General features: G+C 35.2%; 1 protein-coding gene across 7 annotated transcripts in view; it reads left to right on the top strand.

Annotated features, from left to right (window-relative positions):
- Positions 1-26,910, top strand: part of HACE1 (HECT domain and ankyrin repeat containing E3 ubiquitin protein ligase 1) — a 122,457-nt gene that overhangs the window by 84,190 nt on the left and 11,357 nt on the right. For 3 of the 7 annotated variants that reach the window (XM_058734829.1, XM_058734828.1, XM_058734826.1), the window contains 9 exons: positions 2,153-2,264; positions 2,358-2,455; positions 2,636-2,723; positions 6,439-6,588; positions 7,113-7,309; positions 15,739-15,870; positions 19,473-19,496; positions 23,953-24,051; positions 24,342-24,412. In XM_058734829.1, coding sequence (XP_058590812.1) covers positions 2,153-2,264; positions 2,358-2,455; positions 2,636-2,723; positions 6,439-6,588; positions 7,113-7,309; positions 15,739-15,870; positions 19,473-19,496; positions 23,953-24,051; positions 24,342-24,412 — 971 coding nt within the window. The remainder of the gene's footprint in view (positions 1-2,152; positions 2,265-2,357; positions 2,456-2,635; positions 2,724-6,438; positions 6,589-7,112; positions 7,310-15,738; positions 15,871-19,472; positions 19,497-23,952; positions 24,052-24,341; positions 24,413-26,910) is intronic. The other 4 variants (XM_058734830.1, XM_058734827.1, XM_058734831.1 and 1 more) reach the window with 2 other exon arrangements.

Raw genomic sequence — 26,910 nt, 5'->3', positions numbered from 1 at the left:
TCATAGGTGGTTGCTTTCTTTTCCAGGGTGTCCCAATAGACATCTCCAGGATTGGAGTGTGTCTTCAGTAGCGTGATATGCACAGGGTGTTTGGGAAAAGTCCCTTGGCCTCTGGAGCATAAACCAGAGTCTTGGCATTTTGGCTTGCATGGCATTGAATAATACCCAGGAAACATTCGTGGGTTTTGCAGTTATCACAGAGCCGGTGTACCTCCTCAGGGTTCTTAGGATGTGCTGGCGCCAGATGTTCAGGATATTTATTTGTCATTAATTTTTAGCAATACCACACCAGGAATTGGACCCATGGTATCCCATTGGGTCAGGGGACAATAGCAATTTCAGTGAGTGAAGTGGTAACACAGAGACTGTAGGCCTCTGTTGTATTTTCCCTTTGTGGTGCTATTGGCTTCTAGTTGTAAGCCTATTTCACTCTTCTGGGTTAGGACATATAATTTGGGCACAACCCAGTTGACTCAGTGGTTGCAAGTGGAAACCTTCAGTCCTCCTCACCTAAGGGGAATAATTTCTTCCTATCTTTGGCTCAGAACCTTCCTTGGGCAGTGACAATAGCCTTGCAGTCTTACCTACCCTCCTTAGCTTTCCTTGGCCGTTGAGGATCTTTACGCACATTAGTAGTCAAATAAGATCTTTATAATTAGTAGTCTGATTGTCGCATTAGACCACATGGCCTTGATTATGCTGCTCTGGGGAAATTTTTGGATTATTATGGCAGCCGTGACCTTTAGGTTGGATACTGCAGGCAACACACAACAGAGGCAATGTGTGAAAGCACACAGTAGTATGACCCCTAGCTAAAGGTGTCCATTTCTTAGATGGTGAGTTTGGCAGTTAGTAGGCAAGTTGCAGGTAAAGGCATTCCCCTTGGTTAGTTGCAAGGGCAATCATGTAGTCTTGCCGACTATGCCAGTTGTGTGTTGGTCTTGTTATTAACCAGTTTTGTGGCTAGAGAAGCCCTTGTGATTCTTATTATGATTGCAAGATGCCGTTCAGCAATAACTATCAGGAAACTGAAAAAAAAAATAAAGGTTTGTTACTTATAGGACCTGGATATTACACAGTATACACGGGAGTGGAGGTGGGGGAGTGGGAGAGTGTGTGCACATGTGTGAGCATGATAACATGCATGGACCTTTTGTTCTGCTTTTCCTGGGGTTGAGGTAGGAGCCTAGGATTTCACAGGCTTACTATTGGTGAATTTACAGCGTAAGAGTGGGAATTTAAAGCACGGGAAGAGAAAAAAACAACAAGTGGTCCAAATGGTCAGTTACAGAAATGAACCAAGATCTCTAAAATGGAGGAGCCTCCATGTGGGAAGGTGGCCTGACTCTTTATCTAGATGTGTGGCTGGCATTCTGTTTATTTGAAATAGCCATCTTTGAAGTGGTTGCCTTGGCAATCAAAGCTTAAGTCAGGCACTTACATTAAAGTAAGAAAAAATACCCCATTTATCAAGGTTTACACTACATATTCAAAGGATAGAAATAAGAATAAAGTTAGGCCTAAAGATTATTTTCATGGAAAATTAAATGTAACATGAAGTGTAATCTTTCTGGATTTGGAAATACATTCTTTTTTTTAAAGTTTATTTATTTTTGTGTGAGAGAGAGAACGAGCAGGGGAGGGGCAGAGAGAGAGCTCCGGAGAGACAGAGGGAAAGAGAGAATCTCAAGCAGGCTGTGTGCCGAGCCCGATGTGGGGCTCAAACCCATGAACTGTGAGATAATGACCTGAGCTGAAACCAAGGGTCCTGGACGTTCAACTGACTGAGCCACCTAGGTGCCCCTGTAAATTCATCCTTACAAGTGTTGTTGGGATTGAAAGATATTGAGAGTAAATTACATATCAGTTACATATCTGATATTAAGTTTTTAGATATAACCTAACTTATTATGTCTTTTCTGTTAAAAAATATAATTAAAAAAAGTACACTCTATGTAATCAAAGCATTTCAGCTAAGACCTGCCTTTTTGCGAATAATTTTTGAAATGTCAGAACATTATCTAGAACTGTTTATTATAAATAAAGGTCTAAGGATGATTATTTGTAGAAAGGGGATTTAGCAGGCTCATTAAGTAATCTGATAGATAACTGAAATAATGCTAACATATTTTACCGTTATTTGTTGGGGTAGCCATTTAAAGATCGCTGTGAATGGTTCTATGAACATTTGCATTCAGGACAACCAGATTCAGACATGGTGCACAGGCCAGTGAATGAAAATGATATCCTGCTGGTTCACAGAGGTATGTTTGACAAAGAAACTGATGTGTGTGAGGCACAAAATACTAGTTATTACAAGTTTTAATATGTAAAATTAATCAATGCTACATATTTAGATTCTATTTTTAGGAGTAGCTGTGAAGTTGTGTCAAAAGCAAATTGTGCAAAGCTAAAGCAAGGAATTGCTGTACGGTTCCATGGAGAAGAAGGCATGGTGGGTATAAAAATAAGTGCTGTTAAGGTCATTATATATAAAAGATTGAAATACGCTTGAATAAAGTTTAGTATTTAATTGATAATGGAAGAAACTTGAAATTATTTTTATTTGTTATTCAGAAAAAAATTTTTCCTCATATATTTCTGTTCACACTTAATTTTATTTTCTTGAACTCAGGGTCAAGGTGTTGTGCGTGAGTGGTTTGATATTCTGTCTAATGAGATAGTCAATCCTGATTATGCATTGTTTACCCAGTCAGCTGATGGTAAGTTGCACAGTCTACATCACTTTTTCTGTGGCTTGTCACATTTTCAAACTCCTTCAGTGCATTGTACCCTTTGATTCCCATAGTGATCCTGTGAGCTAGGTGAGGTATTCCCATTTCATAGAAAAGAAAGTTGAAATTCAGAGTTTCCATCTACATTAACACAGTTTGTGAGCTGTAGGATCATGAATAGAATCTGATTCAGTTAAGTATTCTTTCCTGTAAATAGTTGGTTCTTAGATATTTGTCTCAAGGGCTAGTGCTGGCCCCAACGAAGTTTTCATCAGTCCTTTGTAAAGTACAACTAAACTTACTCAATTTAAGGATTGTCCTTAGACTCATTTTTGAGTTAAAAATTTCCTTTTGTGAAACAGTGCTAGTAGATGGGCTTAAAAATAGCCTTATGTGGAAAAATTAAAATTTGCTATTGCTTATTTGAGTTTCCAAGTCTTAAAATTTTTGGATCATAAAAAAAAAAGTCTAGAAATCATGGTATTAAATCTTAACTTATAATCTATTTATGTATAGTAGCTTAGTTTTCAGTCCTTTTAAAAGATCAAAATCTGGTAACTGAAAACCTGTTTTTATCTTATAAAACAGATAAACTGTTTGTTGAAATGATGCTTTGAATCTGCACAATTGTAACTTGATATTGTAGGCAAAATGGAAATGGTTATTGCTTCATCTATGGGAGGTATACCTGACAGTTCTCTAACTTAATAAAGACATATTCAAGTGAAGGTGGGATTCCAAGTTTTCAATGCTTTACACAGTTGCTTTTATTTCCTGAAAATCTTTTCTTTCCCGGTGTTTAAGTTCTTTTTATAAGCAGAGAGTGTATCATTAATTATAGCTTCTGATTGCCTCTACCCAAACCAGCAGGCAAATCTCCATTGAGTAAGAATGATGACTCTAAGAGAGGCGAGGGGGTGGGGGGCTGCAGTGATGCCAGGGAGCTGCAGGGATTCACCTGTGTGATGGGCTTCAGACTCACATGGTCTCTTGGAAGTTACTTAGGATTATGGGACTGTCTGCTTTAATTCTGTAACTACTGATTATTTACTCTGAGGTAAATTTGGTGTCTTTGTGATTTTGATGACAAGTTTGATGAGGTGCTGAGTTTAATTAGGCCTAACCTTTGAAGCAAGATTTAGAATTAGAACATTCTATTTTAGATTTATTTCTTTTCTTTATAGTCCTTTACTCTATGTCTGTTATTTTCATACCTGAAAAACAGATTTGGTGTGGAATCATAAGTCAAGATTCTTCCTCATATTACAAATATATTAGCACAGCATATGTTGCTCTGCTAACAGAGACCATAAAGATGGTGATTTGTCCTTTTTGTAAGCCATACAAGTCTTCTCTTTAGGGTCACACTATTTATAAATTAAAATCTAGATGAAATGTTTCTTTATGCTTACGTTTAGTTGATATGGAGGGAATTATATTAAAATTTTGAATTAAAATTCCTAAATGTGGGAAATGTTTGGCTAGATCTCATGTCTAACAATTTCTTTAAAACTTGCTTTCTCATTATATTAAGATGCTTACTATAGAGTTTGGCCTTTGGTGTTACACTGGACATGAGTCCTGGCTCTGCACCTCTTTTTGCTGCGATCTTGGGCCAGTAAATGTCACCTTTCTGGACCTCAGTTTCTCCATTTGAAAATGATGATAACCTATGTTTTGTAATGTGGTGAAAGAAATCAATTAGCTGATGTGTAAAAATGCTTAGCCCAGTACCTGGCACATAGAAAGCAGAAATAAATATTAGAAGCTATTATTCTGTGAGAATTATATTTTCTTGTTCTATAGGATTTTTCTGAGTAATGAAAAGAGCTGTGTCACAGGTACACTTATTTTGAACTTAGAACATAAACTTTGTGTTCTGTTTTAAGTAGTTTTCAAGTTAAAAATAACATTTCTTTCCTGAAGATCCCTCCCCCCAATTTGTTTCCTTATTTTTTAAAAATTTCTCCTTATCTTTTTAATAACCCAGATTTCCCAGAAAATACTTAGCAAAGGGATTATAAATCACAGACCTAGGAAAGGAAAGTTGAGTCATCAAAAATCTTTGCTGATTCATCAGTAACCCTAAGCATTTACTATTTTGATAGGTAAAAAAAAAACTTGTGACTATTCTTAAAATACTATATTTTTAGAATTATTGTTATGTTTGTCCTTGAAGTCTTTTATTCATCTCACAAAACTTTGTTTTGACTTTTTTTAACATTTATTCATTTTTGAGAGACAGAGCACAAGCAGAGGAGGGGCAGAGAGAGAGGGAGACACAATCTGAAGCAGGCTTCAGGCTCTGAGCTGTCAGCACAGAGCCTGATGCAGGGCTCAAATCCACAAACCACGAGATCATGACTTGAGCCGAAGTTGGACGCTTAACTGACCGAGCCACCCAGGTGCCCCTTGTTTTGACTTTTAATACCCAGTCTTACCCATGACTGGGAATGATTTTCAAAAGATACTTGACAGTGAATGACTAGCTTCATGTGACCCTTTTAAGTCATTCAACCATAAGCTTCCAAATTTGTACCTTTTATCTAAGTAAACTGGTTACAGCAATGTAGTCTAGTGCTAACAGTGAGACATCAAAGACCAGCAATGAACAAAGTGAATTATTATCAAAATATGTATACTAAATGACCAAACATCTCACTTTCCAAAACTTTCCATTTTTCCTTTATTTTATTTATTTATTTTTTTGGAAGGGATACTATTTATTAGATTTAGCAGTTATTCTTTCTTTTAGCCCCATTGCCTAGAAGAGTAGTAAATAGGCTGAGCTCAATAAATATTTGTTCAATGAATGAGAGTTGTATTCAGAGTTAGTGATCATCACAGAAAAATACGGAAAGAATTCTTCAAAGGTAAGGTTTGGTATTAGGTTTTTCCATTGCACTAGATTTTTTTAGACTTTTTATTGTAAAATATATAACAAAATTCACTGTTTTAACCACTTTAAAGTATACAGTTCACTGGTGTTAAGTACATTGACCATGTTGTATAACCATCACCACTGTCTATTTCCAGATCTTTTTTTCATATAAGTGGAATTATACTGGGTTTTGACAGTAATTGGTAACTATTGCCTTTGCCATTTTTACTTCTATACCTCAGTGGCACTTATTTGAAGTTGATTATTTGTCGTGAAGAATAATTGGTTGACTTGTGGATTTAGGTGATTTTCTGAAAATTGTTAAAAGGCATCAAGTCCATTACTTAAGAACAAGTTGAACATTTAAAATTCTTACCCTCTCATAGTGCTCTGTTCCATAAGAAACAAAAGGTAGTGAGTACCTACTGCACTGGGCATGTATAGATGAATGAAACAATACCTGCCCTAATTCATAGCCTAATATTTCTACACTGCCGAGGAAAATGTGTGTGTGTTTTATCGTATAATATATTATTTCCACTATCTCTCTGGCACATCTTCCAACCTTTCGGTTAAAAGTATTCTAAAATTTTCTCTCTGCACAAAGACTTAACTCTGATAAGTATGTGTGAATTAATGATTATCTTCTGACAATTCGCTTGTCTGCTATATATTCCACAAAGAACATTACTGTGCAAGTTTATACATCATGTAACTTTGGTTTTGTCAAAGTTGTGTTTGAACTGATTTATCTGCAGTGAAATGATCTTTCTTCTGCATCTGGATTCTTAGAAATAAATTATATTGTATTTATTTTAATAGGAACAACTTTTCAGCCTAATAGCAACTCCTATGTAAATCCTGATCACTTGAACTATTTCCGGTTTGCTGGACAGATCTTGGGATTAGCTTTAAACCACAGGCAGCTGGTCAACATTTACTTTACAAGATCATTCTATAAGCACATTCTTGGTACGGCTCTATTGTTATTTCCATAGGCATTTATTTAAAGTGTTTTTCTTAGAATCTTTAGGAAAAACTAAGTAGACAAGAGGTGGCATTTTGGATGAGGTAATTTTTATTTCAGTTGGAGACTATCTGTGTATGTAAGGCATTTGGGAGCCTGAGGGAGAGGGAAAAAAATTACCTTTTTCCTAAAAAAAAAAATTATTTTTCATTTAGTGTGTATATGTTCATGCTAAGAATGCAATTTAATATGAATATACTTAAGAGAATTGGCACTTCTTGAAGTGCATGATAATTTTCCTGTATAGCTATTTCAAAGAAAGAATACATTGTAAAAATGTGGAAAAAACCACAAGCTTCAATTAATAGAGTTCCAAATCCAGGAATTAGCATGTATTTAAATCTTGCTGTCAATTGGATTATATTTTGCAGTTTTATGGAATATCTGTAGAGGGCAGTATTTCACCACTAAACAAACAAGGAAAGGCAGAAACATTTAGAATATAACTGCTGTATGTTTGCATTTTTAGGTATTCCTGTAAATTACCAGGATGTGGCATCCATTGATCCAGAATATGCCAAAAATTTGCAGTGGATTTTAGATAATGATATTAGTGATCTAGGTCTAGAACTAACCTTTTCTGTTGAAACTGATGTGTTTGGAGCAATGGAAGAGGTGCCTTTGAAACCTGGGGGTGGAAGTATTCTTGTGACACAAAATAACAAAGTGAGTATTCGAATTTTTACCTTAGCCAATGTTTGTAACTTGTCCCTGATTGCTAATTACTCTAGTTTCCTGCCACTAGCTAGAAAAGCTTTTACTGTTACAGGGTTTCACAGCATTTTATAACAGATAAGATACTTAAATTAACTAAACCATCAAATATCAAACTTTGAATTAGGATTAAATCACTGTTGTGTTAGACAGTCAAGGCAGTTCCTGAAGCAGCCTAGAGCACAATTTAGTTGATTGTATAACTTGGATAACTGTATACTGAAAAATTCAATTAGAAATGGAAGCTTACATCAAGAACATATTTGCATCAGTCACTGTTTCATGTTTTAATGTATGATATTAAGAGTTCCAGTGGAGAAAAGAAGAAATTCCCATGTTAAGCTCTGTACCTGCTTTTGGGATCCAGTAGAGCTAATGGATCCAGTAGATCTATTCGACTACTTGATTTTTTTAAGCTTTATAACTTGATTATGTATTATATCTTCTGTTTGTAAGTAGTTTTTCCAGTTTTACTGAGAAATAATTGACATACACCTATACATATTGGTTTTAAATTTTGGCATATGTTTTAAATTTCATTGTTGAAAAATATGTTATTTTAATATATAATACATTTTTATGTTTGAAAATGTAGGAAATTGGGAGTCAGAAAATCTGGTTTGGCAATTCTACTTCTGTCATTTGCCAGTAGCAACTTTTGGTTAAACAAGACTAAAATCTTTTCCCTTTCCGTTAGTTGGATTATAATTCCAAGATGGCTTCAGAAGCAACTAACTATAAGAAATAATGTCCATTGATTTAGTAAAGCATATATTCTTTTTTAAAAGCCTAAAAGACTTGGCTGCACTTTAACCTCTTTTAGCCCCAGTTTTCTATTCTATAGACTTGGGATAATAATACTTCTTTTTTTAAAAAAAAAATTTTTAACGTTTACTCATGTTTTGATAGCGAGAGACAGAGCGTGAGTGGGGGCGGGGCAGAGAGAGCGGGAGACACAGAATTGGAAGCAAGCTCCCGGCTCTGATCTGACAGCACAGAGCCCTACGTGGGGCTCAAACTCACGGACCATGAGATCACGACCTGAGCTGAAGTCAGACGCTTAACTGACTGAGCCACCCAGGCGCCCCAGGATAATAATACTTCTGATACAGAATTGTTACTAGCGTTTTGCTGACTGAAAACAGCAACACGAAAGTCAGTTGTTATTGCATAGTTTTCTACAAAGAGGCTCTTAGTTTGAGATACGTACAGGGTATTGGAAAGTTATATTAAGCTCTGTAGTTTTACTTTTTGAAACTTAGATACTATACACATAAAAAAAACATTAAGTGTAATTGTTGAAAATAAGATCAGGAACTGAGTATTTGCATATGTACACTTGGACAATTTTTAGTCTCCTCTTTCATTTTATCCAGGAGGACACTGAAGCCTAAAGAGTTAATGGTAAAACTGGGGCCAAAACCCAGTTTCAAATCTAATGTTCTTCCTGTTTGCAAAACATGTTGAGGAAGATCTTATTTGATTTTTAACATAACGAGTCATTTTAAGCTCTAGAAGATGAAAATTATAAAATGCTTATTTTTAAGATTATGTATATAAGCTTGCCAGTGAATTAAAATACTTTAAAAAATCTAATTATTAGATTGTCCACCCTGTCATGCATTTATTATTTTATTTTACACTGGAGACCTATTCTCACTTAAGAGTAATGAAGTTATAGAATCTTTGTTATAAGCAAGAGATTGCTTTTCAAGAAACTCAAATATGATTCTTATCTGTGAATATTATATCTGATGAGTAGATTTGTCACTCTTGTCAGGTACGTTTTATGTGCCAAAGTTGAAAGACCCATTAACAATTGCATGATGCATAGTTATATTTATCCTTGTATCTCCTAATAGTCCCCCTCTCATTATGAAATTACTTTTGTTTAGATTTTTAAAAATATATATTGTATTAATTCTTTTGCATTTGTGTCTTTTATTGAAATGTAGTATTGGTAAGTAATAACAAAAATAATATATGGATATTGGGGGTATACCTTTTGTTGTGAGCCTAGTTTGAGGCTAGAATACTATTGTAATATTAAAGAACTTGAAAGTTGCTTCTAAGTTTAATACACTTTTACTTCACTGTATTAACTCATTTGATAATAGGCTAACTTTTTTTTTAATGATTAGTTTCAGTAATAGAGATAAAAGCAGGATCTCAATCACTAATATGTTCATTATTCTCAGCTTTCATTTTGTGATGTAAACATTTTTTCGGAATAATTGAACCTCTTCATTTTCTAATATTACCAGAGTCAAGTATAATTGTATATCAGATTATTGATGTTTAAACATTTAATGCTTACCCAATAAGCAACCTGATTAATTTTTTAAAATTAAAAATCTTTAGAAACATACCTGCATCTTAAATTGATCACTTGCTCTAAGATTGTTAAAGTATTAACTTTGTAAATACAGTTTTCAAACCATGTTTTTTAGAGATTTTGTTACTTTTAAACATACCTTTCTTTCATGAACTTTTTTGTTACTTTAGGGTTAGCCTTTTACTTACTCTTCTCTATAGATGTAAAGTTGTAACTGTCGTTTGGAGTTCAATGTCAAAATCTGTAAGCATATTGAAGCTTAAATGAGTTGCCAAGCTTGTTAGTGTGAGAAAATCTGTGTAAGCTGATGTCCACATGGGGGAGTCATTTATTCCTGAATTTTATGGAAAGTCTTTGGTAATTATAGAGGGAAACCAAATAGATGAAAATAACTTTGTTTAAAAAGGAGTACCTTAAATAAATACAAATGATGTACAGAGAATATATATCTGTTCCACATTTGAAATATAATGCTCTTTTAAATTTAATTTTGTATCTATCAATTTGTTTAAAAATCTTAAAAACAAATAACAAAATGAAACTCTGGTTTCACTTTTGAAAATGGCTGAATTAACCGGGAGCTAAACATTAACATTTAAATAATACTTTCACCTTCTTTTAAAAGCTTTGCTTTTATTTTTCACTTTTACTTTTTTATTCTTGACCAAAAACTGGAATCATGGAACCATAAAATTTGTGTTAGAAGTGACAGTTTTTCTTAGATCTTCAGTTCTGTCTCCTAGAACTGAAGAGTAAACTACATGAGTTTTAAATGTTAACACTTTTACAATACTACTGATAAAGTTCACTCAGGCTGGGACGGAAAGAATTAGGGGTGGGGTAAGACAGGATATCAAGGAATGGAGGAGGTGCCATGGAAGTTAACTTATAGAGGAGATGCATTGAGTGGTCAGATAGGAGGAGTAAGGGGGAAAGGAAATGTTCTGGCCTTACGCGAAGTTGAGGATGACAGAGGATGATGTGTTTGGGGAACCACAGGTAGATCAGAGTTGTAGATCTTAGCTTCGGTTGTGGAGTAAATGAGTGGTAAAAGATGAGGGGAGTATATGGGGGCCAAATTCTGAAAGACTCTGCAACCACAATTAGGAATTTGAAAATTAATGTGACTGCAGGGATGATTGCAGGTGTTACAGAGCCAAGTTTCCTGAGTGAATTCTGGTTTTTAAAAAAACCACAAAACAGCCTCAGCTTGGAGTGTGAAGAATGGATTGAAATAGGGCGATACTGGAGTCAGGAAAGCTGCTAGGGGATTGTGGCGTTGGTCTGGGGAAGATGCATGAGAATTTTATAAGACAGTGACAGTGAGGATAAAATGAGATAGTGTAGCCTTTTTGATATTTCTGCTTATTTCTACAAAAGAAACCTGATTATCCTTTGGAGTTCTCAGTAGAGAAATTTTCAGTGAGAACTTTTACATACTAGAGCGATAATAAGTGGATAAACCCAGGAAAGAAGCTTTTTATCACCAAAGGATTTATATTCAAACAGTAACTTGAATTATGTCAATAACAACACCATTTAACCTGTTAACTATTAAAAAAAAATAACTATTCAAAACCATTTTATAAACGTGGTCCAGTTTTTATCTCTCCTTCAAGGAGGGGGAAAAAAAATCTTGTTTTCACTATTAAGAGTTAACTGTTGGGGCGCCTGGGTGGCTCAGTCTGTTGAGCGTATGACTTCAGCTCAGGTCATGATCTCATGGTCTGAGTTTGAGCCCTGCGTCGGGCTCTGTGCTGACAGGTCAGAGCCTGGAGCCTGCTTCAGATTCTGTGTCTCCCTCTCTCTCTGCCCCTCCCCTGCTCATGCTCTGTCTCTCTCTCTCTCTCTCTCTCTCTCTCTCTCTCTCTCTGTCAAAAATAAATAAACATTAATTTTTTTTTTAAAGAGTTAACTATTATTTAAGTAAATGGTTTTTTCCGGACATCTTTTAAGAAATAGTGAAAAAAGATCTGCAAGAAGAAAAATGGCTTTAACAAATGCATTAGTTTTCAGCATCACCACCACTCTTCATAAGAAGATATAGTTTAGGTTCAAAGCCTGAAGAGAAGTTAAAATTTTAAGGAAGATTTCTGAGAGGTGGATATTATTTATTTCCCATATTCAAAAGACTGGGAGATTATTAAAACAAAATGGTTCTGTAACTAGACATTAATTGGAATTTAATGTACAGAAGTTCATTCTTAATCTTAATCTTTTTATGTTTTTCACTTTGCAGTTTCTTTTTTGCTTACCTATTTTATGTCAGTGACCAGGGTTGGAGGTTAAAGCCAGAAAAAAGTTGCTACGGCTCTTTTTTTTTGTTGCTGTTGTTGTTTCTATGCTCAGACTTTCTCAGTTGAAAGATTTCCATGTATTAACATAATTATTTCACCATTATAAGTACTAAGATTTTTAAATATGATCAATTCTTTAATTCTTTGGCATCTGGTATTAATTTATGCCTTCAAAGAATTGACAGCAAAACTCAGGTGGGAGCAAATAGGACTCCTAGGATATGCCATCTGTTAGCGATAAAAGATCCCCTGCCTCCAAGTTCTATCAATCTCTTTTAACAACTTAAAACAAAATGAGAGTTTAGGTATGGTTTGTATTTAATGTTTAATTATGCAACTCTTTATGCCAGTGTTTTGTGGACTGCTTGTCATCTGTACATCCACTGTTTCCTTATTAAAACATGTAAGATATTTGATGCAGGGGCATAAGGTGTGGGGGGATGAATCCCTTGGATGCCTGCATAGGTAATGGGAATGCAGCCAGTATATTTCTGCACAGTGTGAATAGTTAAAATGTTAGTGTGTGATAATAGTGGCTGTTCATGGTAATAATTGTATCATCAAGATAATGTTAATTTGTGTCCTGTTTGAGGATGTGCAATGTTTAAGGAAGCAGGGAAACATTTTAGCAGCAGTTGGATTTAGATTTTCTTTTATTAAACACCGTTATCTTACAGCTACATGGAAAACTATTTTATTAAATACCTCAGGAGGATTTGTGATGGCTAGGATTTTATTATTTTACTGAGAAATAATTTAGACCAAGATTCATCAACAGTTAAGTTAATATGGAGAATGGTATGTGAAGGAGCTGATTTCCATAAGTTGATATCCAATAGCTAGGGGTCAAAGTTATAGAAATAAATGTGGAAAATAATTAATATTATACGGAATAGAAGGGAACATGTAAGGAAAGATTAGTATACTTGTGAAAATGTTTAAAAAGAATGTGTGAGGAAATAATAGGAATTATCTGGTAGAAAATGGAATGTGTACTATTCTGATAAATATGGACTGCAATGGCAAAATAGGTAAAGTGCCCTTGAGCAATTCACAAATCTTTTACTTTTATGCCTCATAATTTAACATCTTAAACAATGATCACTGAATAGTACTACAAAATTCTAAGTGCAAAACCTTTTGGGAAAAAGCTATTTTTTAAAAGTGTATTTATTTATTTTGAGAGAAAGCCAGAGAGAGCATGAATGGTGGAGGGGCAGAGAGCCAGAATCCCAAGCAGACTTGCGTTGTCACTGTGGAGCCCGATGTGGGGCTCAGTCCCGCAAACTGAGATCATGACCTGAACCAAAATCAAGAGTCAGATGCTTAACCCACTGAGTCACCTAGGTGCCCCTGGGAAAAAGTTATTCTTCTTAAAGGAAGATAGGGTCTCATATAGTACCTTAAACATACAATTGACAAGTGAATGGAGCAGAAAAATTGTAGTAGTTCAAGTAGGCAGTTTTAGAACAGACATAAATTAAAAGATAATGAGGTGCTAATGTTGAAATCACTGCTGGTTATAACTTGGAAGTGTGCTGTGTATATTATTTCCTGTATTGGAAAATCTAGCTTATGTTTCTGTTTGATTGTTTGGCACACATTTCCATCTCCCTCTCTCTAGTAACTACCTGAATATAACTTGTAGTAACTGATTCATTCCTGTCTAGTGGAGAAAAACTTCTGGGTGGTAGGGAGTGCAGTTTGGGGGTGGGAGTAGACTGAATAGCAGAGATGGCAGCTTTCGCTGTGCCAGATGACACAAGGGACCACGTTGGGTTTGGGAAGAACTGTGGGGAATCCACCATGACACTTCTGTAGCTTTGGCATGTATGGAGAATTCATAGCTAGTGGTTAAATACAGTTTGCTGACTTAGTGCTTGTGGAGGCAAAGCATTAGATTAGTGCCAAACAAAATTAAGGAAGGAACCTGAAACAGGCTTTCTCACCTCTTTAGAGTAATCATACCTGAGAGGTGAGAAATATATACAACATATTGCTTTTAAATGACAAAGTTTCACTTAGACATAATTTAAAATATATAAACGATAACAATGATAGAGTTGATTGAGAGATATGGCAACTCATTCTTGTCTGAGCCAAAATATGTTTTTATTACCTTAAATTTTAAGTGACATTATTTTCTATGAGGATATATTTTATTTATGTTTGTTTATTTATTTCCATTTTTTTTTTAATTTAAATTTTAGTTAGCATACAGTGCAATATTGGTTTCAGGTGCAGAATTCAGTGATTCATCACTTACATTAAACACCCAGTGCTCATCACAAGTGCCCTCCATAATACCCATCACCTGTCTAGCCCATTTCCCACTCTCCTCCCTCCATCAACCCATAGTTTGTTCTCTATCATTAAGAGTCTCTTCTGATTTGTTTCCCTCTTCCCCCCTTCCCATAGGTTCATCTGTTTTGTTTCTTAAATTCCACATATGAGTGAAATCATATGATATTTGTCTTTCTCTGATTGACTTGTTTTGCTTAGCATAATACGTTCTAGTTCCATCCATGTCACTGCAAATGGCAAGATTTCATTCTTTTTGATGGATGAGTAATATTCCACTGTGCCTGTGTGTGCGTGTATGTGTATATATATCACATCTTTTTTTATCCATTCATATGATGATGTGTTTTAAAATAAAATGTGTGAAAATAGTATACCTTAATTCAGAATCAAATTGACTATGGTTAAATGGCCCATTTATCAAGTTCCAACTATGTATTAAGTGCACTTGTTGAATGTATGCATTCATCACATATTTACTGAACACTCTACAAAGTGGCAGCCACTTTTTTAGAAGCTGGGAACATGTATGTATCCTGGTAAACAAAACAGATTCCCTGCCTGCAGAGATACTATATTCTAATGAGATATTTCAGTTAGAGACACTAGGAAGTGTAAAGACACTGAGGGGTGCCTGGGTGGGTGGCTCAGTTGGTTCAGTCGTCTGACACTTGATTTCGTCTCAGGTCATGATCTCATGTTTTGTGAGACGTGAGCCCTACGTTGGGCTCTGTGCTGACAGCATGGGATTGTCTTTCTCTCTGTCCCTCCCCCGTTCGTGTGCACACTAGTTCTTTCTGGCTCTCCCTCTCAAAATAAACAAATAAACATTAAAAAAAAAAGACTCTGAGGAGTGAATAAACTTTAGTTTGGGGAACAGAGAGAATGAACAAGGGGAAGAGTGGGAGGAAATGAGATGAGAGAGCAAAGCAGAGGCTGGATCATTTAGGGCCTTACAGGCTACGAAAGTAATTTGGATTTTACTTAAGTCACTGTAGGATTTTAAGCAGAAGTTATGTGGTCTGAATTGTATATGAAATTACATATAAAACATTTAAAAAACCACTCAGTAGTAAGGAAGAAGCACTACAGAGGCAAAAACGGAAGCTGGAGCACTGCATGTTGCAGTAATCCAGGTGAGAGATGATGGCTTGGACCACTTGCTAGCCGTGGAGGTGGTGAGACAAGGTCAGACTCAGTATTTTTTTGGAGGCAGTTGTGATAGCACCCACTGATACAGCCTGTGAGAGAAGTCACGGGTGATTGATTCCTAGGATTTTGGCCTAAGTAGCTTAGTGATTGGTAGATTATGGGTTTACTGAGGTATGTGGATAATGGTGCGAAATTAATTCCAAGCCTTTACCTCTAAAATGAGAAATGAGTATATCAATAGTGTCTTAAATATGTGAAATTGAAGAAAAATCATCACTTTTTTTTTTTTTTAATAGGCGGAGTACGTCCAGCTGGTTACTGAACTTCGGATGACAAGAGCCATTCAGCCTCAGATCAATGCTTTTTTACAGGGCTTTCATATGTTCATTCCACCTTCTCTTATACAACTTTTTGATGAATATGAATTGGTAAGGAAAAACATCAGTTCTTTTGTTGTTATAAACCATACAAAACTCCAGTTGCTGCAATTCAGAAATAATTTTGTGGTACTGTGAATGAAATAATATATAATAAGACATTATGTTTTAATGTTCATGTTTAGAGGTTTGTTACAAGATTTGTGATTGTGCTTCTCTTGAGCTTAATAACCAGATTAATAATTCCTCAGTGTGAAACGGGGCGAAGTGGTGATAAACAAAGATGGAATACATTTTCAAAATATTTTATGTGGGAGATGTTGAAGGCCAGTCTTCTCAAAAGCGGTGTTCATATTACAGTTGACCCTGGAACAACGGGTGTTTGAACTGTGTGGCTTGAAACTTAAAATGTGGATGTGTTACAGTATATCATTGTAAATGTTTTTCTCTTCCTTTTGGTGTTCTTAGTACTATTTTCTCTAGTTTCCCTTATTCTAAGAATATGATACATAATACATACAGTGTACAAAATGTGTCAATTGGTTATGTTATCAGTAAAGCCTCTGGTCAACTGTACATAATTAATAGTTAAGTTTTGGGGGAGTTCAAATGTCACATGTGGATTTTGGCTATGTGAGTCAGTCCCTAACCCTTGCATTGTTCAAGAATCAAATGTATTTCTCCATTTTTTTATTTGACCATATGAGATAAAAAATAATGATACTGACTTCCTGTACTTCCAAAAAGGAGAATTAAGAGGCTTTTTCTTATTCTATTTGTTTAGTTTTCTCTAGTTTCTCATTTGACCATATATATAATTTTATCATTCTCCTTTTAAATCTCTGTGGAGTCCTCTCTGTTGTGGCCTCCAATATCTAGTAAATGTTTTGTTTTGCTTTTTTAATTTGCATGCCTTTTACTGTGACCTAACAGGATTTCTAATTTTATATGATTTATGTTTGCATTTTCCCTCATATCCTTTTTCTCTTTTATCATTAGTAATGAATTATTTTGAAACTTTGAGTTGTCTAACTCCTTAATAAAACACAGTATTTTAAAGAGTGTAACTATTTTTTTATTTTATTTTTTTATTTTTTTTAATGTTTATTTATTTTTGAGAGAGAGAGAGAGAGAGCATGAGCATGGGAGGGGCAGAGAGAACACAGAATCCAAGGCGGGCTCCAGGCTCTGAGCTGTCAGCACAGAGCCTGATGTGGGGCTCAAACTTACGAACTGTGAGATCACGACCTGAGCCAAGGTCAGGCACTCAACCGACTGAGCCACCCAGGTGCCCCTGTTTTTTATTTTAAAAATTATAATTTGGAATAGCACATTTTAGATCAGTGGAGAAGTATTCTTTGTTGTTGTTGTTGTTGTTTTAATGTTTATTTTTGAGAGAGAGAGAGACAGAGTGTGAGGTAGGGAGAGCCAGAGAGAGAGGGAGACACAGAATCCAAAGCAGGCTTCAGGCTCTGAGCTGTCAGAAAAGCTCACAAACTGTGAGACCATGACCTGAGCTGAAGTCGGACTTTAAACCGACTGAGCCACCCAGGTGTCCCTCTTTGGTTTTTATTCTTTTCCATAAAATTAGTTTTATCCTGTGCCTTTCACTTTACTGTATGAGTAAGTACACTGGTTTATACCTTTTAGTTTTACATATATGCCAGTATTTTCAGTTTATCATTCATAGTATATTTTAGTATAGTAGTGAACAAAATTGTGAATTAAGTTTGAAGTTGTCCATTGTGACTTAGTTTGATTAAATGTCAGTTTTGAGTTTTTGCTTACAAGATTAATAGTTTTGTTTAGTATATAGACTTGTCTAGTTTTTGCATAGCAATAAGTTATTTTTAGCATTTAAAAGCTGAGGAGTACTTATGAGCTATTATTAAACATGACTAAAATCTGACTTTTTATGTACTGTGCTTGTATTAAATTAGCTTTTATGAAGTTCAAAACAGATAATTACATTATTTTCTTGACCTGTATGTAAAAAAAAAAAAAAAAAAAGCAACAATCTAAATAATTGACAAAAACTTTGCCTCCTAATTTTTTTTTTATTTTTTTTGAGAGAAAGAGCAAGTGAAAGAGTGTGTGTGAGTGGGGCAGGGGCAGAGGCAGAGTAGGAATCCCAAGCAGGCTCCATGCCCAGTGCCTATCATGGAGCCCAATGCGTGGCTCAATCCCACGACTGAGAGTTCATGACCTGAGCTAAAGTCGAGAGTTGGACCCTTAACTGACTGAGCCACCCAGGCACCCCTTTGCCTCCTAATTTACTGATAGTGCTAAGTTTTATGAAACTTATTGATCTACAGTGTACATAGAGAGGAGCACATGTATCATAAATGTATACTTTGATGAATTTTTACAAACTGAATACACCCAGTACCCAGATCAAGAAACAGAGAAACCTCCTAGCACCCCAGATGTCTATTCCTGTCTTCTTCCTGTCATTATCCCTCTTCATGGGGAACCCATTCTTCTGACTTCTAATACCATAAATTAGGTTTCCTCTTTTTGAACTTCATATAAATGGAATAATCACCTAAAATATATCTGACTTATTCAGCTTAATTTTTTGTGAGAATTATACATATTGTTGCATGAAGTTGTAATTTGTTCATTTTTTTGCATTATAGTATTTCATTGTGTGTGTGTGTGTGTGTGTGTGCGCGTGTGTGTGTGTAGAGAGGAGGTCTGTTTCTACTCTTGATGAACCTTTGGTGGGCACTTTTCAGGTTTGGGTTATTTGAAATAGCACTACTAGGAACACTTTCATACACGTCTTTAGGAGAATATATGTATGCATTCTTGGAGTGGAATTGCTGGGATACAGGTGTTCATTTTCTATTATAGTAGGTATTAGCAGATAGTTCAAAGGTGTGTGTGTCAGTTTACATTCCCACCAGTAGGTGTGAGAGTTCTGGATATTACACATCTGTGCTAGCATTTGATATTTTCTTTTTCATTTTTATCATTTTTGTGGATCAGTAGTGGCATTTCATTTCCCTGACTAATGAAGTTGAGTGTGTTTGTATGTTCATTGGCCATTTGCACTCTGTTTTTGAAGTTTAACTAATTTGTCCATTTTTCTATTATGTTTTCTGGGGTTTTTTTGTTAGTGATTTATAGGATTCTTTTGGGAGTCTTTGTTATCTGTATTGTGAATGTCTTCTACTCTGGTGTCTTTTGTGAATAAAACCTTTTAGTTTTAACACAGTTTGGTTTATCACTTGGTTTTTCTTTGTTTAATGAATGGAGCCTTTTTGTGTCCTTCTTTTTGTGTGTTTAAGAACGTGTTTCTTATTCCAAGGTCATGAAGGTTTTTTCCTTTATTTTTCCTTTATTCCTTTATTTTTCCTTTATTCCTTTATCTTTCATATTTAGGTCTGTTACTGTTAAGTTTTCTATAGTGGTTTTATATTGGGAGTTAGGTCTGGATTCCTGCTCTGTGTTAGATTCTGGCTTTATTCCACTGAGCTGATTGAAATACAGGGATTATTTGGGAAGAGCAGTGTTGTCAGCATGATCCTAATTTATGTAGTGATGAAAATTATTATTAAAATTGTAGTATTTGCCAGGCACTTTATATGTATTGACTTTAAAATTTTTTCACAACAGACCCCTGAGGTATTACTATTTCTATTTTACAGATGAGGAAAACTAAGCCAAAGAAGGTACAGAACTTGCTCCTTCATAGAGTATGTGTTAGAGCCATGCTGGGAACCCATGTTCTGTGACCTACAGCCCAGTCTGTCTTCATCAGTATTGCCAGACGGCCTCTCAGAGGCATGAGTTCTAAATGGGACTTTTAGAACCTTTTGTATGACTATGTCTTCTATGGGAAAGGGCTATGCTACACTGGGTTAGGAAGCTCTTTTTTAAAAAGTTGGCACCAACATTTGAGCTAGATGTGCATCTGAGTTAAAAGATACAGGTTAGATTCTAAAGTTTTAGTGATAGGAAGGTAGCTGGTAGTGTCAGTGTCCTGAACTGAGGTTGTATTCATCCACTGTAGACAGAATGCAGTTCCAAGTCAAGAGATGATTATCAGGTTCAAAAATAGTGACAACTCTGGGGCGCCTGGGTGGCTCGGTTGAGTGTCTGACGTTGGCTCAGGTAATGGTCTTGTGGTTCACGAGCTTTTTCTGACAGCTCAGAGCCTGGAGCCTGCTATGGTTTCTGTGTTTCCCTCTCTCTCTGCTCCTTCCCCACTCATGCTCTCTCTCTCTCAAAAATAAACAAACATTAAAAAACAAATAGTGACAACACTGCTATCATTTATACACTTATAATACAATAACAGTTGAGGGATCCCTACCAAATATCTGAGGGACTGTCCTATATTTCATACTGTGCTGCTTATCCATGATGGTACCAGAATATTAAAACATTGAACCATGTGAATACTAGGTAAGCTAATGGGCTGTGAACATTTGCATGACTCAGTCTTTGACCATTGGTATGGGCTATATGTGTTATACCTATTTCCAGTGGATTAATTCATTTATTTTCCCATTTTTTAAAAATGTTTATTTTGTGAGAGAGTGAGCGAGCAGGGGAGGTACAGAGAATAAGGGAGAGAAGAGAATCCTAAGCAGGCACAGCCCCATGTGGGACTTGAACCCATGAATCATGAGATCATGACCAGAGCTGAAACCAAGAGTTGGACGTTTAACTGACTGAGCCACCCAGGCACCCCTGTCATATTTTTAAAAAGCAATAAATTATTGATTGGGATTTGAAATCTTCTTGCTTCTTTTTATTGTGGAATTACCATTTTATCTACTTGTTTTTAGTCAGTGTAATAACTTTTTTTTTGCCTAGGTGTTAAATGGGATAATAAAGATCTTTCATCTTCTTCACAAAAGTCATAATAATATATTCATGAAATGATTCAAATTTCTTGAGAGAATACAGTCCCAGTCATTTTTATTCATAATTATTAATAATGAAAGCATACTTGATATTATTAAATGCTTATCTTCAGTCTAGAAGGGAAGAGGATTAAACTGTCATGGCTTGTATGAAATGTGTAAAATTCATCCCCACTCCCTTTTGGCAAGATCTGTATCAGGATCTTGCCAGGGGACAGAATTTCCCCAGATGGTTCAAATAGAAACTTTAATAAAAGGGCTACTATAGAGGTGCAGCAGTATTAAGAATAACAGCAGTAGGGTGAGGCATCCACAGACTAGCAACATGGATCGCCTTATCATCCTTAGAATTGAATAGACAGGTGGAGGAATTATAGTAGTCCCCGCTTATCAAGAGGGAATCCGTCCCACCATCCCCAGTAGATGCCTGAAACTGTGGATAGAACCAAACCTTGTATAAAGTATGTTTTTTTCCTAAATATATATATTACATATATATATATATATATGTAAGATAAAGTTTAATTTATAAATTAGACACAGTAAGGATTACCAGCAATAATGAATAATAATAATATAATAATATTTATAACAACAATAACAATATACTATAATAAAAATTATGTGAATGTGGTCTCTCTCTCAAAATATCTTCTTGTGCTGTACTCATCCTTTTTCTTGTGATGACGTCAGATAAAATGCCCATGTGATGAGATGAAGTGAGGTAAATGATGTAGGCATTGTGACGTAGCGTTAGGCTACTACTGACTTTCTGACAGTATGTCAGGGGAGTCATTTGGTTCTGGACTGCGGTTGACCATGGGTAACTGAGACTATAGAAGGCGAAATTGTGGGTAAGAGTGGGGGGCTACTGTATGTGAGGACCCTGGTCCTCAATGAGGGCCACCTGGTAGTAGCTATTATTGAGGGTCCATGGCTACCGTAAAGATGGGCTGAAGCAAGGTGGGAGCAGAAAATATCCTCACCTCTACACTCCTGCCTATTTCCTAAGGATGGAACCCAGTCAAAAGCTGATAGGCAAGAGAACCAGTCTGTAAGTATTGGTCTCCAGGGGCACAGAATAGTACAAAGAAAGGTGGAGAATGTATTTGGAATGTTAAAATGGAGACTAACCAGAATGTCCATCTAGTAAAAGTATTTTATAATACTATGGAAAGGAGGACTAAAACACATCCCAGATCAGCAGTTCTCAAACTTTTTGGTTTTAGGACACGCTTACAACAAAGGTTTTGTTTATGTGGGTTATATTAATTGATATTTATTATATTTGAAATTAAAACAAAAATATAAAATATTTTCTTAATATAGAAATAATGATCCATTACATATTAACATAAATAATATTTTGAAAATTGCATTTTCCAGGATAAAGTTAAAAATAGTGGGAAGATACCCCCCAAACCAAGAGCATGCTGTATACACTGTATGTTAGCTAACTTGACAAGAAATTATATTAAAAAAAAAAAATAAATGAATTGATTATAAAAAGACATTTCTAGGTAGTCAGGGCGATTTATATGAACAAATATTAGATGGTTTCAAGAAGTCATGATTAATTGTATTTTACGTAATATTGCCATGTGGTTTGGTAAGGAAGTTCTATAGTGGTTTTAGATGTATAATGAAATACTTAGGAATGAAATGCCATAACACCTAGGATTTCTTTAAAAATGCATAAGCAAACATGGGGGTGGAGATGCAAACAGTTATGTTACGTTTGGATGGTTGTTGAAGCTAGATGACGAATTCATAGGGATTTTGTTTTGATCTCTTTTTTCAGTGTGATTTTTTTTAATGTTTATTTTTGAGACAGAGACAGAGCATGAGTGGGCGAGGGGCAGAGAGAGAGGGAGACACAGAATCCGAAGCAGCCCCCAGGCTCGGAGCTGTCAGCACAGAGCCTGATGCAGGGCTCGAACTCATTAATCGCTAGATCATGACCTGAGCTGAAGTCGGACATTCAACCGACTGAGCCACCCAGGCGCCCCTCAATGGTTATAATTTTTCTAATAAAAAAAATTGAAGGGGCATTTCACGAGAAAAAATAAAAAAAAATTTTAAAAAGTAGTGGGAAGAGTGGCATTGTTTTGTGTTTTTGTAAGTTTATTTACTATCTGGTTAGTAGAAGACACTGGGTTCTCATGTCTGCTTCTGCATATAATCAATTGTAATATGTTGTTTGCTTGAACTGTGTGGAGAAATTCTGGCCTCAGATATGTTGGAAAAGGGAGAACCTTGCAGACCCTGAAAAGATCTTAGAAACTCCCAAGAGTTGTCAGATAGCATCTCATATTAACCTTCACTAATTTTCTTCAGAGCACACTTCTTTACTAGTCAGATGTGTGCTCTAGGAGATGTGATTTTGAATCACATTCTGTCCATGTCTGTGACAACAAACCCTGCTGTTTAGCTTGTCAGTATTTAGTTAAATGTAGTATAGTCACTGCCTTATCTGACTATGTAAATATATCCACTGTGAGATACGGGCTGATGGAGCCATATGGACAAGTTCTTTCCATGTTCTCTTTTCTCTTAGAAAACATAATGGTAAATATTTTTGACATTCTTAATTTCATTTTTATTTACTTAATATTTTGTTTGATGATCTTTATGTAAAAAAAAGACTGTCATTAGGAAAATTGCTTTTTCCCTTACACTGGGGAATGCTTACGTTAAAGGATTTGAATCATTCCAAAATAGAGTTCTTCACAGGCCTAAATCTGTTGTTTTTTTCCACATAATGACTATTTTTGTTATGCCTCCTTTTTTTATATTACTCCTTTTTCATAGTGATTAGAGTTTCTTGATGATCTTTTCCTTTGCTTAACCCAGAATTTATTCAGGGCTTTGTTGTCACTTACATGTTGAGAGTATGGTCTCTTCAGAATTTAACAAATACATAAAATAAACATAAGCATATTTACCAAAGATAATAACATTCATAAAATTGTTGCAAATGTAAACTTGCTGCATATGTGTTCATATATTTATCTCTTCTTATGTTTTAGTGAGATATCAGTGTGGAGACATTTCCACATCTCAGCAGTATTTGAGATTATCAGGATGAAGAATTCTCTCCCATGTAGTACTTGTTATTGATGACGTGCAGAAACTGTCACAAAAATAAATCAGTTTTACATGGGATTAGTTTCTAATCAAGGCAAATTTACTATTTAAATGTAATAGCTTTTTTTCTTAATGAAGATTAATGAAATACTTTTCTTCTTCCCCAAAGGAACTACTGCTCTCTGGCATGCCAGAAATTGATGTGAGCGATTGGATAAGAAATACAGAATACACAAGTGGCTATGAAAGAGAAGATCCAGTTATTCAGGTAAAATCTCTCTAGAGCTTAGAATGAAGTTAAGTTTTGCCATTTAATTTTATAAGCTTTATAGCACTATTGGATGAAAACCTACATTAATTAACAAAGTAAAAATTTTCCCTAAACTCCTCTCATGGGGATATTGCATGTGAAAGCTTTGTATGAAAGCATTTTTGATAAATGAGTTTCATAGAATAAAATATGCTTTATGAATATTGCATGTTTCTCGGGTATTAGGAAGTCTACAATTGCTCAGAAATGTGAGTTCGGTTTTTTTTTTTTGTCATTGTTGTTGTTAGTGGTTTTGGGAAGTTGTGGAAGACATTACTCCAGAGGAGAGAGTTCTTCTCTTGCAGTTTGTTACTGGCAGGTAAGAAGTGTTTATATGCTAATGTGGAAAGAACTTAATGTGTTCCAATTTTAATTACTTAAACAACAAAAATGCATTATTACTTTGAATTGTCAGTTTCCATCTCCCTTTCCTGTTTTTAGTATTAAACAAGGATTTGTTTAGCTACTAAAGATAGAACATAAACTAGTGCTCAATAAATGTTTATTTACTGTATAAAAAATAAGCTATTCCAATCAGGACTGTCAGCATATATATTGTATTTTATAATTTGGTAATCTTTTCATTCCATAGGTAAGTCAATGATAGTGCCACATTTTTAATATTTGTGTGTTGCTGGACAACAGACAGACACATACACCTGACATATGTAATACCCACACTCAGCAATTTTTCTACAGTTCTTATCAAATTTTAAAGTCTCAAGACACATGGCCTAAAAAATAATTTGTGATACCACACTTCTTTGAAAAGTCTACTTTTGGACTGATTAAATATCACAGATACTAGAAAACTAGAGGATTTTAACCTCCGTTAATTTATATTTCTGAAAGGTGTTTTAAAAAAAATCTGATTTTCCTTCTTGGTATCTTAGAATTTCATCTGTGCCCTCCTGTTATTGGAAGCATTGTTCATTTGTTCCATTATAAATGTACATGGTTCTTCTAAGAAAGTTGGAACACACATAAAATGAGAACAAATAAGGAAAATCACTCCCTGCCAGCAATAACTACTATAAACAATTTGATGTATTTACTTCTATTTTTTCTGCCATTTTAAAAACATAATTGTGATTATATGTCTCTATGAAATATACATGTAATTTAAAGTCCACTAGTTTTTTTTTTTAAAGTAGTCTATAACCATTATAGAAAATTTGGAAAATGAAGAATATAGATAGAAGAAAATGAGAATCCATTAAGTAATTCCACTATCAGAGATAATGCTATTAACATTTTGCCTTATTTTCTAAGTCTTTGGAAATGTTTATTTTTATTTTTTTAAATGTTTGTTTATTTTTGAGAGAGTGAGAGACAGAGCTTGAGCAGGGGAGGGGCAGAGAGAGAGGGAGACACAGAATCTGAAGCAGTCTCCAGGTTCTGAGCTGTCAGCACAGAGCCCTACACTGGGCTCGAACTCACAAATGGTAAAATCATGACCTGAGCCGAAGTCAGATGCTTAACTAACTGAGCCACCCGGGCACCCCTATTTTCTAAGTCTTTTAACTATATAATTAGAAAAATAGTTGGAATCACATTATATGTCTGTTTTTAAAATGATAAATAAAATATGAATATTCAAAGGCACCTGGCTGGCTCAGTTGGGAGAGCATATGACTCTTGTTCTCGGGGTTGTAAGTTTGAGCCCTGTGTTGGGTGTCGAGATTACTTAAAAATAAAATCTTTAAAAAACACCATGAATATTCACAGATTATAGACTTAAGATATGAAAGAAAACAGAAAAAAGTTGGTTTTTTTTTTTTTTTTTACTTCTTAATGCCAAGAAATACCCAAAGATTTAATAAAAAGTAATTTAATGAAAAGAATTTAAATTATATATTCTACTTAGGAGGGTTAGGCAATTTCAATTTAAAAAAGTCACCTCTAATATCAGTATCTGGGATTCTAGAAATTTTCCCACATACATAAATTTTTACTTTTTAAAAACATTGAAACATTGTTCTTCTTTTGTAACTTTTGAAATTAAGAATATATTATTTTTTTTTTTTAATTTTTTTTTTCAACATTTTTAATTTATTTTTGGGACAGAGAGAGACAGAGCATGAACGGGGGAGGGGCAGAGAGAGAGGGAGACACAGAATCGGAAACAGGCTCCAGGCTCCGAGCCATCAGCCCAGAGCCTGACGCGGGGCTCAAACTCACGGACCGCGAGATCGTGACCTGGCTGAAGTCGGACGCTTAACCGACTGCGCCACCCAGGCGCCCCAAGAATATATTATTAAAAATTGTTCTGGGTGCCTGGGTGGCGCAGTTGGTTAAGCGTCTGACTTCAGCTCATTTCATGATCTCCTGGTTTGTGAGTTTGAGCTATTGGGCTGTCTGCTGTCAGCTTTAGAACTTCTGTCTCCGTCTCTCTGCACCTCCCCTGCTTGCATGCATTCTCTCTCTCTCTCTCTCTCTCTCTCTCTCTCTCTCTCTCTCTCTCTCTCAAAAATAAATAAACATTAAAAAAATTTTTTTAATAGTTCCATATATGGATCTAATTTTTTTCATGGCTACCTCATCTCCAATTTATGGGCCTCCCTTAATTGGTATTGTCCTCCCTTAATTGGTAATTTTCCTGCTTGTGAATAATGCTGAACAAATAAGGAATTCTTGCACTTACACATTTGTGGGCCAGTTTGATTATTTATATAGAATAAATTCTTAGAAGGAAAATTTTTGGATATGAAAGTATGTAAATTTTTATAACCTGATACATATTGTTCATTTACCCTTCAAAAAGTTATCAGTATTCATTCACATCAACAGGTAATGAGAGGGTCTGTTCCATTTACT

Source organism: Neofelis nebulosa, chromosome 6 (assembly GCF_028018385.1).
Source record: "Neofelis nebulosa isolate mNeoNeb1 chromosome 6, mNeoNeb1.pri, whole genome shotgun sequence".
Taxonomy (NCBI): Eukaryota; Metazoa; Chordata; class Mammalia; order Carnivora; family Felidae; genus Neofelis; species Neofelis nebulosa.
Note: the sequence above shows the minus strand (reverse complement) of the source record. Positions and strands in the feature narration are given on the sequence as shown.